The sequence below is a fragment of the Sarcophilus harrisii genome, chromosome 2 (genome assembly GCF_902635505.1).
Source record: "Sarcophilus harrisii chromosome 2, mSarHar1.11, whole genome shotgun sequence".
NCBI lineage: Eukaryota > Metazoa > Chordata > Mammalia > Dasyuromorphia > Dasyuridae > Sarcophilus > Sarcophilus harrisii.
The window spans coordinates 204,784,075-204,800,284 of record NC_045427.1 but is presented as its reverse complement, the minus strand read 5'-3'; the positions used below and the strand labels follow the sequence as shown (position 1 = coordinate 204,800,284).

Sequence of the window (16,210 nt, the reverse complement as noted above, 5' to 3'; positions counted from 1 at the left end):
ATAAAGAAAATAATATTTCATCTTATTTATCTGTAATAGGAATATTTGTGTTGGATTAATGTAGGTAAAAGATCCTATTGCAAAAAGACAGAAATAGCTTTTCCTCTCCTTTTCTTCTTTTCTTTCATTGTCTTTCTTTCCACCCTGCCTTCCTTTCTTCTTTCTTCATTTTTTCTTATATTGCTTATTCTTTCCTTTTTTTTTTTTTTTTTTTTTTTACTTCTTTCTTTCCTTTTTTTAACAATAGAAAAATGGTTGATCTTAGGGAAAGCATTTTCTGGTTATTGTTGTTGGGTTTTGTTTTGTTTTGTTTTGTTTTTTTGTGATAGAAAGACAGTCATTTCTTTCTCAACCAAAGACATGGAAAGGAGTGATCCCCATCCACTGCATTTGGAGAGCTTAGGAGGCTTTCACAGAAAAGACAGATTAACAACTAATGCTAAAAATAATAAGCCTTTACTAAAAGCACATTTTAACTCACACAAGGGAAGGTTCCAGGTCTAACCTGAAACTCAAAAGGGCAAGGAAAAGAAGAGCAGTTCAAGCTAAAGGATATATCTGGATCTCAACGGCTAGAGAAATAAGGATAAAATTTGAATTCCAGTCATCAAAGAGGCATGGCAGGCTTTGGGTAAAATCAACATTGGGTCATAGCAGCAGGAGTAAAGGAGGTGATAATGTGAAAAACTAACCTCTGAACTCGACTTTCTTAAGTGATAACATTCACTTTTTTTTTAATTTATAAAGCATATGCATATAATTTTTCCAACATTGACCCTTGCAAAACCTTTTGTTCCAGATTTTCCCCTCTTTCCCCATACCCCCTCCTCTGACTGGCGGGTAATCCAGTAAGTGTTAAATATGTTGAAATACATGTTAAATCCAATATATGTATACATATTTATACAGTTATCTTGCTGCAGAAGAAAAATCAGATCAAGAAAGGAAAAGAAAAACTGAGAAAGAAAATAAAATGCAAGAAAATAACAATAGAGAGAGTGAGAATGCTATGTTGTGTTCCACACTCTGTTCCCATGGTTCTCTTTCTGGGTGTAGATGGCTCTTTTCATCACTGCACAAGCGGAACTGGTTTGAATCCTCTCATTGTCTAAGAGAGCCGTGTCCATCAGAATTGATTGTAAAACATAGTCTTCTTGCTGCCATGTATAATGATCTCTTAGTTCTGCTCATTTTACTTAGCATCAGTTCATGTAGGCCTTTTCAAGCCTCTCTGAAATCATCCTGCTGGTTGTTTCTTACAGAACAGTAGTATTACATAGCATTCAGATACCATAACTTATTAAGCCATTCTCTAATTGATGGGCATCGATTCAGTTTCCAGTTCCTTGCCACTACAAACAGGGCTGCCACAAACATTTTTGCACATGTGGGTCCCTTTCCTTCCTAAGATCTCTTTGGGATATAAGCCCAGTAGAAACACTGCTGGATCAAAGAATATGCACAGTTTGATAACTTTTTGAGCATAGTTCCAAATTGCTCTCTAGAATGGTTGGATTCGTTCACAGTTCCACCTACAATGTATCAGTGTCCCAGTTTTCCCACATCACCCCCCCCAACATTTGTTGTTATCTTTTTCTGTCATCTTAGTCAATCTGACAGGTGTATGGTGGTATCAAAGTTGTCTTAATTTGCATTTCCCTGATCAATAGTGATTTGGAGACCTTTTCATATGACTACATATAGTTTCAACTTCTTCATCTGAAAATTGTCTGTTCATATCCTTTGACCATTTATTAATTGGAGAATGGCTTTAACTATTATAAATTTGAGTCAATTCTCTATATAATTTAGAAATGAGGCCTTTATCAGATACTTTAGATGTAAAAGTGTTTTCCCAATTTATTGCTTCCCTTCTAATCTTGTCTGCATTAGTTTTGTTTGTACAAAAACTTTTTAACTTAATATAATCAAAATTATCTATTTTGTGATCAATAATGGTCTCTAGTTCTTCTTTGGTCACAAATTCCTTCCTCCTCCACAAATCTGAGAGAAAAACTATCCTATGTTCTTCTAAATTGTTTACAATATCATTCTTTATATCTAGATCATGAACCCATTTCAACCTTATCTTGGTATACGGTGTTAGGTGTGGGTCTATGCCTACTTTCTGCCATACTAGTTTCCAATTTTCCCAGAACTTTTTTGTCAAATAGTGTACTCTTATTCCAAAAGCTGGGGCCTTTAGGTTTGTCAAATACTAGATTGCTAGACTATTCCTAGAACCTATTCCCAGAACCTAACCTATTCCACTGATCAACTTCTCCATTTCTTAGCCAGTACCAAATGGTTTTGATGATCACTGCTTTATAATATAGTTTTAGATCTAGTCTGTACTAGGGGTTTTATCAAATGCTTTTTCTGCATCTATTGAGATAATCATATGGTTTTTGTTAATTTGCTATATATATATATATATATATATATAGTCAATTATGTTCATAGTTTTTCCAATATTGAACCAGCCCTGCATTCCTGGTATAAATCCTATTTGGTAATGGTATAATATCCTGGGGATGATTTTCTGTAATCTCTTTGCTAATATTTTATTTAAGATTTTTGCATCAATATTCATTAGGGATATATATATAATATTAAATGTTTGTAGAATTCATATCCATTTGGTCCTAGGGATTTTTTTTAGAGAGTTGATTAATAACTTGTTCTATTTCTTTTTCTAAAATGGAACTATTGAAATAATTTATCTCCTCTTCTGTTAATCTGGGCAATCTATGTTTTTCAATTAGGTTTTCTTTATTGGCATAAAGTTGGGCAAAGTAACTCCTAATAATTGCTCTAATTTCCTCTTCATTAATTCCCTTTTCATTTTTGAGACTAACATTTTGATTTTCCTCTTTCCTTTTTCTAATCAAATTATCTAAAGGTTTATCTATTTTATTGGTTTTTTCATAAAACCAACTCAGTTTTACTTATTAATTCAATAGCTTTTTAGTTTCAATTTTATTGATCTCTCCTTTTAATGTTAGAATTTCAAGTTTGGTATTTGATGGGGGGGGGGGTAAATTTGTTCTTTTTCTAGCTTTTTTAGTTGCAAGCCCAATTCATTGATCTTTTCTTTCACTATTTTACGCAAGCAAGCATCTAGAGATATGAAATTTCCCCTTATTACAACTTTGGCTGCATCCCACAAATTTTGGTATGTTGTCCCATTATTATCATTCTCTTGAATAAAATTATTGATCATGTCTATGATTTGCTGTTTCACCCATTCATTCTTTAGGATGAGATTATTTCGTGTCCAATTACTTTTTGGTCTATTTTCCCCTAGCCTTTTATTGAATGTGATTTTGATTGCATTTTCCTTTCTATTTAGCCTATCACTTCCCTTTTTGCCTTTCCCCTATCACTTTTCTATAAGGTGAGAGAAGTTTCTCAGTAAAACCAAATATATCTAATATTTTTTTATTGAGCCAAATCTTATGAGAGTAAGATTCGCACAATATTCATCACACTCCCTTCTTTTCCTCAATTATAACAGGTTTTCTTTGCCTTGTCCTGAGATGTAATTTCCCTCATTTTACCTCCACTTTTCCTTTTTTTTTTTTCTGTTACAATGCCCTTTCCACTTCTAGTTTCTTTTTTATATTGTAACAGTAAAATTAGATTATACATGTATTCCTTATGTATACCTATAACAGAAATAGTTCTCAAGAGTTTTTTTTTTCCTTTTTGCCTCTTTATGTTTCTCTTGAGTTCTAAATTTGGAGGTCAAATTTTTTTGTTTAGCTCTATTCTTTTCATAAAAAATAAATGGAATTGGGGCAGCTAGGTGGCGCAGTTGATAGAGCACCAGCCCTGAAGTCAGGAAAAGGTGAGTTCAAATCTGGCCTCAGACACTTAACACTTCCTAGCAGTGTGACCCTAGGCAAGTCACTTAACCCTAATTGCCTTAGCAAAACAAAATAATACAAAAATAAACAAACAAATAAATAAATGGAATTCACCTGTTTCATTGAATGTCCATCTTCTTCCCTGAAAGAAAATGCTCAGTTTAGCTGGGCAATTTATTATTGGCTGCATTTAAAGTTCCTTTGCCTTTCAGAATATCAGATTCCAGGCCCTTCAATTCTTTAAAGTGGAAGCTGCTAGGTCCTGTGTAATCCTTATTGTGGCTCCCCTGTGTTTGAATTGTTTCTTTCTGGCTGTTTGTAATATTTTTTTCTTGGTCCAATAGATCTGAAATTTAGCCACATTATTCCTTGGGGTTTTAATTTTGGGGTCTCTTTCAGGAGGTGTTCAGTGAATTCTTTCAATGGTCATTTTACCTTCTGATTCTATGACACTCAGGCAGTTTTCTTTGATGATTTCCTCAAAAATAATGTCTAGGCTGTTTTTTTCATCATGGATTTCAGGGAGTCCAATAATCCTTAGATTGTCTCTCCTAGATCTATTTTCCAGGTCAGTTGCTTTCCCAGTTAGGTATTTTGCATTTTTTTCTGTTTTTTTCTTTTTCTTTTTTTTGGTTTTGCTTGACTGATTCTTGTTGTCTCATTGAGTCATTCATTCCCATTTGTTCAATTCTGAATTTAGTGAATTATTTTCTTTATTTTTTATTTCTTTTTGTAATTATCCAATTGAATTTTTAAATGAATTGTTTTGTTCTATGGAATTTTTTTTCTTTTCACAAATTCTGTTTTTAAGGAGTTATTTTCTTTTTTCATTTCACAAATTTTATTTTTAAGGAGTTATTTTCTTTTTCTGTTTCACAAATTCTGTTTTTATGGGAGTTGTTTTCTTTTATCAAATCTATCTTTTAATGCCTTTTCCAAACTCTCTTGCAAAGTTTTCGTTTTCTTTCCCCATTTTTTTCTAGCTCTCTTTTAAGATGCTTTTTACTTTCTTCTAGGAGAGCCTTGTGTGTTGGGGACCAGGTTATATCACTTTTTGGGGTTTCATCTGGAGACAATCTGCCTTTAGTCTCCTCAGGTTTTGATATCTGTTCTTCTCTTTCACCACAGAAGTTGTGTATCATTAGAGTTCTCTTTACTTTTTCACTCATTTTTTTTTAAAGTTAAGATCTGCTTTTAGGGAAGGGGAAGTTTTCCAAGGTTCCTCTACAAGCAGCAGCTTCCTCTATAACCAGTCTCCATTGTGCTGGGTCAGTGCTGACTCACTACCATTGCTGGATGGGCGTTTCCAGGTCCTGTGAGATTCTGGCAGTTTGGGGTTCAATATTAATCTTTGTGTTTGAATTGGATGTTTTCTAAATTCTCTGCTGATCTACTGGCTTGCAGCCAAGTCAGAGTCACCAACACTGCTGCTGTAGATTCCTCCCCAGAGATTCTCCACTATGTGGAGCCTGTACTGCCCCACAGAGTTCACACTGTCCTGTGGAGTCCATACCACTCCAGGACTCTGTGCTGTTTGTGCTCAGGAGCTTGTGCTTTGCTGCCTCCCTCCTGTTTCCAATTGAAACAGACTTTTTCTAGCAATCTTTGAAATATCTTCTGCTGATAATTTGTTGCACCCCCAATATCTGTGGGTTCTGCCATTCCAGAGCTAATTCAAAAGCTGGATTTGCTTAATTAGTCTGAAAGTTGTAGAAGGTCAAAGAGAAACATGTGTCATCTCTGCCATCTTGGCTCCACCCCATGATAACTTATTCTTGATATTTGTTCCAGTTGGATGGGTATAAGGACAGGATAATAATTCCTTAGATTAATTCAATGATTAGACAGTGATCAGGAAATTTATGAGGCATAAGGTTTCACTCAGATACACTGAAAATGGCTCTCCACTTATAGTAGGATGTGGACAAAGATACCAGAGATTGGCTAGGAGACCTGGTTAAACAAAGCATGAAGCATAAAATTTTCCAGATTATAAATAAATTGAGGAAAAGGACAGAGCTAAATTCTAAACTGGAGGATGGCATATGACCATAACAGAGGCAGCTTGTCACATACAAGTCTCAGGGAAGCCCAAATTATCAGAGAGAAATAGAGAACCTGTTCTCTAAGTTGATAATGTGAAAAACTACCCTCTGAACTCAATCTTCTTAAGTGATAACTTATTCTTGACATTTATTCCAGTTGTATGGATATAAGGGCAGGATAATAATTCCTTAGATTAGTTCAATGATTAGTTAGATAGTGGTCAGGAAATTTATGAGGCATGAGGTTTCGCTCAGATGCACTGAAAATGGTTCTCCACTTACGGTAGGATGGGCAGAAAGATACCATAGATTGGCTAGGAGATCTGGTTAAACAGAGCATGAATCATGGAATTTTCCAGATTATAAATATTTAGGAAATTTGAGGAAAAGGAGAGGGCCAAGTCCTAGACTGGAGGAGGGCATATAACCAGAACAGAGGCAGCTTGTTACATACAAGCCTCAATGAAGCCCAAATTACCAAAGAGAAATAGAGAACCTGTTCCACAAAATATACTAACACTATTGTCAAGGTGCGTAAAAATGACTTTTGAATATATAGTAGATACAAATATAGATGGATTATCATGATCTATCTTAACCTCATGGGAACTTGATTTCATTATCTGCAAAATGAAAAGGTTATTAGACCAGATGAGTTACAAGGTCCCCTCCAGTTTTAAATATGATGAACTCATTATATAATCATCTCCAGATCCTTTTTCTAATGGAAATATCAGGGGATAATATTTGGAATATGGCATGGCTTTACTCCTTCATATCATCCTTAAAAATTAAGAATGGCCCCCAAATAATTTCATGTCCATATGTTACTCATTATAGTTCTATTACCTCTATTTCCAGATCTTTTATTTTCACTCTCCTGATAATAGATTTAATAAATTTTCTGTTTGCTGAGGGAAGTCTGATTCGCTTCTGTTTACTTTAAACTTTTCTCTCTCTGGAGGAGCCCACTTTCTTCTAGCACTCCAGGAGTCAATCAGTAAACCTTTGTTCATCTTATTGAGACTGCGTGGATATTTCTCAGCTGCCATCTTTCCATACTCATGAAAAATCATTGCTGTTGTTGTTTTGGAGGGAGGTAAAGGAAGATTGTTTCTTCCCATATGAATTCTCCCTGGCTACTCCACTGTTTTATTCTCTGAAATTTTTTGTCCAATACTTTAAAATATCTAAAATTTCATTACTACAGAAGCTCTCAACTGCTACAGATTATAAATCTTTTAAATCTCAGTATGCTGACAGCATCACACATTTCTATGGCCCAAAATAAATAAAATAAAATCATTACCTGGCAGTCAACCTTGTAGATTTTCTCTAGTTCTCTATATGTTCCTCTTGAGGGTCAATGACAAGACCTGCCCTCCAGATTTCCTTAATGGAATGGTCACATGGTCAGGGAGGGAGAGGAACAGAAATTTCCCACTAGATTTTCTATTCCTTTTCTGATACTGTCTGAAGTTTTAAAGAACCTTGTTGGTCAAAGCAGTATTAACAGATTTTAAATTTTTTGTAAAATTTAAATTAGAAATTTTAATAAAAGATTACAGGAATATACCACGAAAATCATGTACTTTGACCAGGCTAAATTTATACCAGGAATGCAGGCTTAGTTCAATATTCGGAAAATATAAACAAAATTGACCATATTAATGAACAAACAACAAAAGTTATATGATATCATTAGATGTGGAAAAAGCTTTTTAAGAAAAAACCACCCAATCTTATTAAAACAACTAAAAAGCATAAGAATAAATGGAGCTTTTCTTAAAATAATAAGTAGTATCTGTCTAAACTAATAAGAAGCATTTTCTGTAATGGAGATCAATTAAAAACCTTTCCAATAAGATGTAAGAATGTCCATTATCACCACTATTTTTCAATATTGTACTAGAAATACAACTATATAGCAATAAGAGAAGAAAAAGAAATTGAAATAAGAATAGACAAATAAATAAAACCATCATTCTTTGCAGAAAATATGATGGTATGTTTAGAAAACCTTAGGGAATCAACAAAAAAAACACAATAGAAACAATTAACAATTTTAGCAAAGTTATAGGATAAAAATAAATCCACACAAATCAACAGCATTTCTATATATTACCAATGAAACCCAGAAGGAAGAGATAGAAAAAGAAATTCCATTTAAAATTGCAGATAGTATAAAATACTTGTCAAGAGACATACAGGAACAATATGAACACAATTACAAAACACTTTGTATAAATAAAAACAGATTTAAATATTGGAGAAATATTAATTGCTCATGGTTAGGCCAGCAATGGTAATATTACTTAAATTAATTTGCTTATTTAATGCCACATCAGTGAAACTACCAAAACTTACTTTATAGATCTAGAAAAAATAATTATAAAATTCATCACTAGAAATAAAAGATCAAGATTATCAGAATCAATGAAAAAAAAATGTGAAGGAAGAAAGCCTAGCAGTACCAGTCTCAAACTATATTACAAAGCAGTAATTATCAGAACAACTTGGTACTGGATAAGAAATAGTTATCAATGGAGTAGATCGCATGTATAATCTATATCAAATTAGATTAGGCATATAATATTAAGCAATAATAATAATGAGGTATCAAGAAGCAAATGAATACAGTAGTCTAGTGTTTGATAAACCTAAAGATCCCAGCTACTGGAGCAAGAACTCATTATTTGACGAAAAAATGCTAGGAAAAGTAGAAAGCATTCTAACAGAAACCAAGTATAGATTTCAATATCAGGTCAAAATGGATAAGTAATTTAGACATAAAGAATGATACCATAAACAAATTTGGAGTGCATGGAAGAAATTATAGATGAGGAAACTGAGGCAGATAAGATCACACAACTAGTGAGAGTGTGAGATCACATTTGGGTCTTTCTGTCTCAGACCCAGTGTTCTATCTACTGTATCACCTAAGAGTACACATTCACACACATGCACACACACACACACACACATACATTATACATCATGGAATGATATACCTTGGGATCAGATTAAGTATTATAGGAAGTTCAGAAAAGTAGATTGATGAACCTGAAATAGTTGGAAAATGCTACATAGAAAGACAGGCTCTAAGATGCATCTTGAAGAAAAGGAAGAAACCTGTTTAGGCATTAAGGAGAGCATTCCCAGTGGAAGAAATAGAAGAAGCAAGATGGCAAAAGTGAAATGTGGGACAGTGAAGAGGTCAATTTAATGATACTCTTGGGTAACAGTAATCACTTGGTCCTAAAATTCATGATTGAGAACAAAAGGAAATCAGGGTTTACTCTAAAATGCCCTCCACAGGGAGGGAATTCTTGAAATTTACTTTCATTGGAATTAGTCAAAGAGAGATTAACATATATACTCAGTTTGGTATAGAAATCTATCTTTCCATACAGGAAAGTAGGGGGAACAGGGAATAGAGAAAGAAAAGGGAGGCAGTGGTCAGAAGCAAAGCATTCTTGTGGAATAACAGGTGAAAGGTGAGATAGAATAGAATAAACAGGGGAGAAAGAATAAAAGGAAATAACAATCATAACTGTGAAAAAATGTGGGAGCAAGTTTCTTTGATAAAAGCCTCATAATGCAAATATGTAGGGAAATGAATTAAATTTGCAAAAATAACATCCATTCTCCAACTGACAAATGATCCAAAAATATGAACAGTTTTCAGATACAGTAATCAAGATTATCTATAGCCATAAGAAAAAAATTTTTCCAAACCACTACTGATTGGAGAAACACAAATTTAAATAATTCTGAGGTAGTTTAGCACACCTATTAGATTGGCTAATAGGACAGCAAAGGAGAATGACAAATGTTGAATGGGATGTGGGAAATTGAAACACTAGTGCACGGTGAGTGGAGTTGTGAACTAATTCAACCATTATACAGAGCAATTTAAAACTATACTCAAATATTTATAGCAGCCCTTTTCTGTAGACAAAGAATTGGAAATTGAGGAATGCCCATCAATTTGGGAATGATTAAATAATTTGCTATATGATTGTGATGTAATATATTGTGATATGAGAAATAATAAGCTCCATGCTTTCAGAAAACCTTGAAGATAGTTGCATGGACTGATGCAAATAACAAGTAGAACTAGGAAAACATTGTACAAAGTAGCAACAACATTGCAAGATGGTCAACTTAGCTCTCCTCAGTATTATAATGATCCTAAACAATTTGAAAGACTCATGATAAAAATGTTGTTCATCCCAAAAGAAAGAATTGATGTTGTCTAAATGCAATTGAAGTAAACTTTTTTAAACTTCATTTTTCTTGGATTTTTATTTTTGTCTTTGTTTTCTTTCATAATATAACTAATATGGAAATACATATACATGTATAATCTATATCAAATTGCTTGCCTTGTCAATGAGGTGTAGTGAAGCAAGAGGGAGAGAATTTGGAATTCAACTTCTAAAAAGAATATTGAAAGTTGTTTTACATGTAATTGGGGGAAATAAAATGTTAATTTTTTAAAATAAATAAATTAAATTCTCCCCACATTTAGTGGGAAATTTCTAAGAGTTTAAAGAAAGGATGGATAAGATATAATGGTCTAAAATTCTATAGAGGAAGTCAAGAAGGAAGGATGGGACATTCTCAAGAATAAAATTCTAAAGATGCAAAGAGACATGATTGCAATAGCATAGAAAATGCAAGAGTCTAAAGAAACTAATATGGAAACATAGTGAACTAATAAGCCAGGGCTTCCTGATGACTCCTTGCCATCCTGACTTTCCACTCTCAAGTTTATACCTCCCCCAGAAATTTGGATCCAAACCCCTAAAACTCTGGGATCTGATTGGTAAGTATTTACTTTATCTTATCCCCTCTAAGGTCCACTGTGTCCTTTCCAGGAATGGTGGTATTGATTTGATGACTCTTTTCAGAACTTTAGTTGGAAAGCAGAGTGAGAGTAGAGGTTATATGTAAGACAGCATGGCTTGGATATGGTTGAGAAATGATAGAAAGAGTGGTCTGTGAGCATTTAGAAAGAAAATAAAATAGGTCAGGCTAGATTCATCATCTCCTTTTTTTGGTAAGATCAAGGGTACATTACCATATTGTCACTATACCTAAATTTTTAGCAAATTGACTTGTGGACTAAAAAATAAAGAATAGATGATAATTCAGTCATACAGATTCAGAACTGGTTGAATTACCCAGCCTTAAGAATGGGGCCATGTCAACTTGGAGATGGGCTTTTAGTGTAATTAGCAATCTATCCTTGGCCCTGTGTTAGTCAATATTTTTTTCAATGATTTTAGTGAGGGAATAAAGGATATATTCAACAAACCCAAAAATAACATGAAATAGGAAAAGACAGTTAACACAACAGATGATAATGTTAGAATCCAAAAGATCGCAATAGATTAGAAAAAAGAGCTGAATTTAAAAAGGGAAATTTAATTTGGAATTTGGGTTCCAAAAATGATCTTGTCAAATACAAGATTGGGGAGGGCATAGTTAGATAACAATGTGAACAAGATGTGATTATGTTATCAGAATGTAGGGTCAGCATGATTTGACATTATGATTTCATAAGCAAAAAAAAAAAAAAAAAAAAAAAGCTGATGTAATTTTAGATTGTTTAGAGAGGCATGCTGCCCAAACAAGAGAGGTGATTATTTTTGTTCAAGTTGGACCATATCAAGAAATCCCTGTTCAGTTCTGGCTATCACATTTAAAGAAGAACATTGGCAATACATATATGTACTTCAGTAGACTTGTTCTCCTTGAATGCAGAGGAGAAAACTGGAACAATACTGGGGGAATTCGGGGATATTGAAAAGGGGAATATTTAGAACTGAAAAATAGAAACTTCCTAACAACTAACAATTGTATACACATGGAATGAACTATGGAAGGTAGTAGGTTCCCTTTCATTGGGGAATTTAGACAGAGGTTTCAAGTCAGGGGTGACTTAGAATGAATTTTTGTTTGAGCTCTGTTGGATTAAATGTTTTCTAAGATCCTCTTTTAACTCTAAGATTCTGTGATTTGATGAACCCACAGCAGAACTATCCTCTAAGTAGTCATTATATGTACATATATGTGTGTGTATACATACATACATATATATATATATGTATATTCATTATTTGTTTAAAATTATTGGTAAAACCAGAGATAGTCTAACAGAAATTGGGCATAAATCAGTATCTTTCACTATTTACTATGGATACATGACCTAGATATAAAGAAAAATATTATAAAAATCTGAAAAACATGGAATATGTTATCTATCAAACATGGACAGGAAAACAATTTAGTAGTAAAGAAGAAATAGAGAGCATGTGAGGTATAATAATTTTGTGAGGTGATAATTTTGATTACATTAAATCAAAAAAGTTTTGTCCAAATAAAACAAATGTAGCCAAGATCAAAAGGAAAGCAGAAAATTGAGGTGGGAGGAATTTATAGACAGATTTTCAGATAAAGGTTTTGTATCTCAGATATACAAAGAACTTTGTCAAATCTATAAGAATACAAGTCATTCCCACATTGATAGTCAAAGGATATGTTCAGTCAGCTTTCCAATGAAGAAATCAAAGCAATTTTAGTTTTATGAAAAAATTTTCTAAATCATTATTAATTAAAGAAATGCCAATTAAAATAGCCTTGAAATATTTTTTATACATATCAGGTTGGCTAAAATGATTGAAGGGTAAAGTGACAAATGTGAAGAGAATATAGAAAAACTGGGACACTAATTCACTATTGATAGAACTGTGACCTGATCCAACCATTTTGGAAAGAAAGAATTTGGAAAGAAATTGGAAAGGAATTATGCCCAAAGAGTTATTACCTATATCTTTTGGCCCAGCAATACTACTATAAGGTCTGTTTCTCAAGAAGACTGGGAGAAAAGGAAAATAATTTAAATGATTAAATATTTATAGTAGCTTTTTTTGTGGAGGCAAAGAACTAGAAGTTGCAGGGATGCCCTTGGGCATCAACTGGGGAATGGCTAAACAAGTGGTAAATAATCCTGATACAATACTACTATGCTATAAGAAATGATGAGCTCTATGATCTTGGAAAAACATGAATTGACTTGCATTAAATAATGAATAGTGAAATGAGTAGGTCCAAGATAACATTGAATATTATAACAATATTGTTTTTAAAATGACATTGAGCGAATAAGTTATTTTGTCTTTTATAAATGCCCAAATTAACTACAAAGGACAAATGAAGAAAGATGTTATCTGCATCCTGAGAAAGATCTGATAATTAACAGTATGTATAGAATGATTTTACATATATATGTGTATATATCTAGATATACATATTTGTGTCTAATGGTAGCCATGGTAGGGTAGAGAAAAATAGGAGTGGAGGGGGAGAGAAGTTTACTTCTGATAACTTTATTATATATTTAAAAGGAATAGCAAGTAGTATATAATAGTTTCAAGTATGATCATCTTTCTTTTCTATTCTATTATGTTATGGAAATGCTTGTTTTATTTCTTAAGTTCAGAATAAAATAAATTAAAAGATGTAAATAAATTTTAAAAATATGTAAGAACCAGGGAAAGTAATGGAGCCTTTGAACAGATTCCTGATCCAACTGAGCACTGAAAGGCAAGATACTAGTTCTCTAATATAGGAAAGTTCTAAGGAACTCCACTGTTGACCTGAAAGTTATCAAAAAGAATTGAACTATAATATCCTTTTGGACTCTAATATTCTGCTTTAGTCTATTTTGCAGTGGTGCAGTGGAAGCTTCTTGCATTTTAAGTTAGAGAACTTGGGTTCAAATCCCAGTTCTACCACTTACTCTTTGGTAACACTGAACAAGCCATACAGCCTCTGTTGCTTAGTTTCCCCATTTATAAAAGGAGATGTTTGAACTAGATAATCTTTATAGTCCTTTCCATCTCTGTATCTATATCTATATCTACAATTACATATCTACATCTACATCTACAACTATGGTTTTGTTTAAGAATCATTTCCTAGAATGTCTAAGTACTGAATTCACAACAATGCTTCTGTTTCAAACTTGTATTTATCAAGTCCAAAAATTTAGTCTCTAGAAATTGATTTGTCAGTATTGAAGTAAGTCAGAGATCTAATTGCATTGTTTATCTATACTTCCTTTCTGCTAATTTTTAGGCATTATGAGAAAGAACTGAAAAGTGTAGATTAAAAGTTGAACTGTTTTTCTTGGGAGGAGCAGTTTTAACCCTATTTTTCAGTTCAGGTTGCGCCTTTGAGCTCATTATCCCTATTTTGGTCAATAGACAAGCAATTTTTGGCTGAGTATGAACAGCGCACAAATATTCAGATAAAAAATAGTCAAGAATCACTTATTCCACTGGAAGTCACAAATTCATGGAGATTTTTTTTAATCAGATGAATTTTCCCTTTTGAGGGAAATATTGAGTTTGATGCCAACTTCATTCAAGCTCATTTATTACTGCTCCTGCTAAGACAAATGTGGTGTTACTAATCTTAGTGGCAAGGATTTTATAATTGGATTAAAATAAAAGTAACTCCAATGTAAATTATCAAAGGGCTCTAAACTTCCTCTATCCTAATCCCATTCTTTCCTTGTCTGGCCTAAGAATGACCTACAAGAAGAGAAAGCTCAACTATTGGTGATGTCATTACTTCTCAAGTCTTAGTCTTTTGCTAAGTAGGTTGATCCTAAGTAATGGTAATCTTAATTAAGGTACTATCCAGACTCAAATTTACAACCAAACCAACCAGTTTTACAACTCAAAGGAATTTAATCTGGCCCAGAATTGCAGCTAAAAACACAAAAGAATGAAAAAGCTGGTAACCCCACTCTAGTTCTAAAAATCAATGTATATAATTCACATTCAAATAAATTTTAAAAATGTTTTTAAAGTTCAAGGATGAAGTAAAATGGAAAAGGCTGAAAAAAGGGGAAAGAAGTTAATTAGTTGGAAATGAGTAAATTTGAAAACTTGCAGTAAAAGTAGGTATCTTCCTTCAATAGTTTTCAGCCCAGTACTTAAATGGAATTGTAAACATTTGGAAATATCCAGAAATGCTCATATCTCAAAGATGAGGAATAATTAGTCTCAACTTGCTGATATACATCGTTAAAAGATTAATCATATCTGTACCCAGAGGGACCGCTGTACCTTTTGTGGGTAGAATAAGGGCACTAAAGCATTATAAACATTATCAGGTAGTCACAAAAGATAGTCAATTAATTCATATCACACACACACACACACACACACACACACACACACACCAATTTATCAAAAATAGCAAGGGACAGCTCCACAAGAAAAAAATATTCTAAGCAAAATTTGAATTTATGTCGATTGTTTATATTTTAATAAGAAAAGTCATTTTACTTCTATGCCTCAGTTTTTCATCTGTTAAATAAAGAGTTCAGAATAGTCTCTAAGGTCTCTTCTGAATTTCAATCTCAATTTTATGATCTATAGTTAAGGTAACATCTGGTTTTGCCCTTAGCCAGAACTGCGTTGGTCTTCCCCCACTTACCTGTGATCAACACAGCTTTCCCATCCACAGGTAACATTTCTTGACTGGATGAATAAGCCAAAGAGAAGCAACATGCCATAGAGAAAAGAGTCCAACCCCAAAAGATTGATAAACTGGAAAAGCAATAGGCTCCCCATAGGCAGAGCAGAGCTGAGTGACAGATCACCACTGGAGAGCTCATGGTTTTGCTCTGGCTCTTCTTGAATTTGTACAGAGCTGTTCCTCCTAATACCACAGTAACACCCAAAAGGAGCAGCTCGGGTTCCCAAGAGAAAGGAGTCATCTTCAAAGCCTGGAGGTCATACGTGTCTGTGTGTGTACAGAAGCTTCATGCACCTAAGGCAGCCTAGGCAATGTGAACAGAGGTGAAGGCAGGGAAAAAAAAATTCAACACCTTGAATGGGCATGGCCTGAGCCAAATCACAAATGGGAATGTTTCAAGTGGGTTATCTAAACTTCTGTCTACTAGGATACAAAGGCCACGGTACTTCCTCTTCCCTTATTCTGCTCCTTCTTGCTCCACCTTTGGAGGGATAACCTTAGCTGGATAATGATTGACAGAGTCAGCCCTAAACAGCAACAAGCCCTAACCCAGAAAGAAATAAGGCTGTTGCACTTTCCATCGCAGGCTCATAGGACTATGCAACCTCAGTCTGTAAGGTACCTTGGCAAGCCTCTATTCCAACCTCCCTGATTTTACAGACAAAGAAATTGAGACCTTGGGAGGAGAAGGGAATTACTCAAGATGATATAAGTCAAAATACAGATTTTCAGAAT

At 33.7% G+C, this 16,210-nt stretch overlaps 1 protein-coding gene across 1 annotated transcript in view; it reads right to left on the bottom strand.

Moving 5' to 3' along the window:
• Window positions 1-15,904, bottom strand: part of HSD17B2 (hydroxysteroid 17-beta dehydrogenase 2) — a 68,163-nt gene extending 52,259 nt beyond the window's left edge. The window contains exon 1 of the mRNA XM_003757858.4: window positions 15,434-15,904. Within this exon, the coding sequence (XP_003757906.1) occupies window positions 15,434-15,716 (283 nt within the window). The 5' untranslated portion in view covers window positions 15,717-15,904. The remainder of the gene's footprint in view (window positions 1-15,433) is intronic.
• Between the last annotated feature and the right edge of the window lie 306 nt (window positions 15,905-16,210).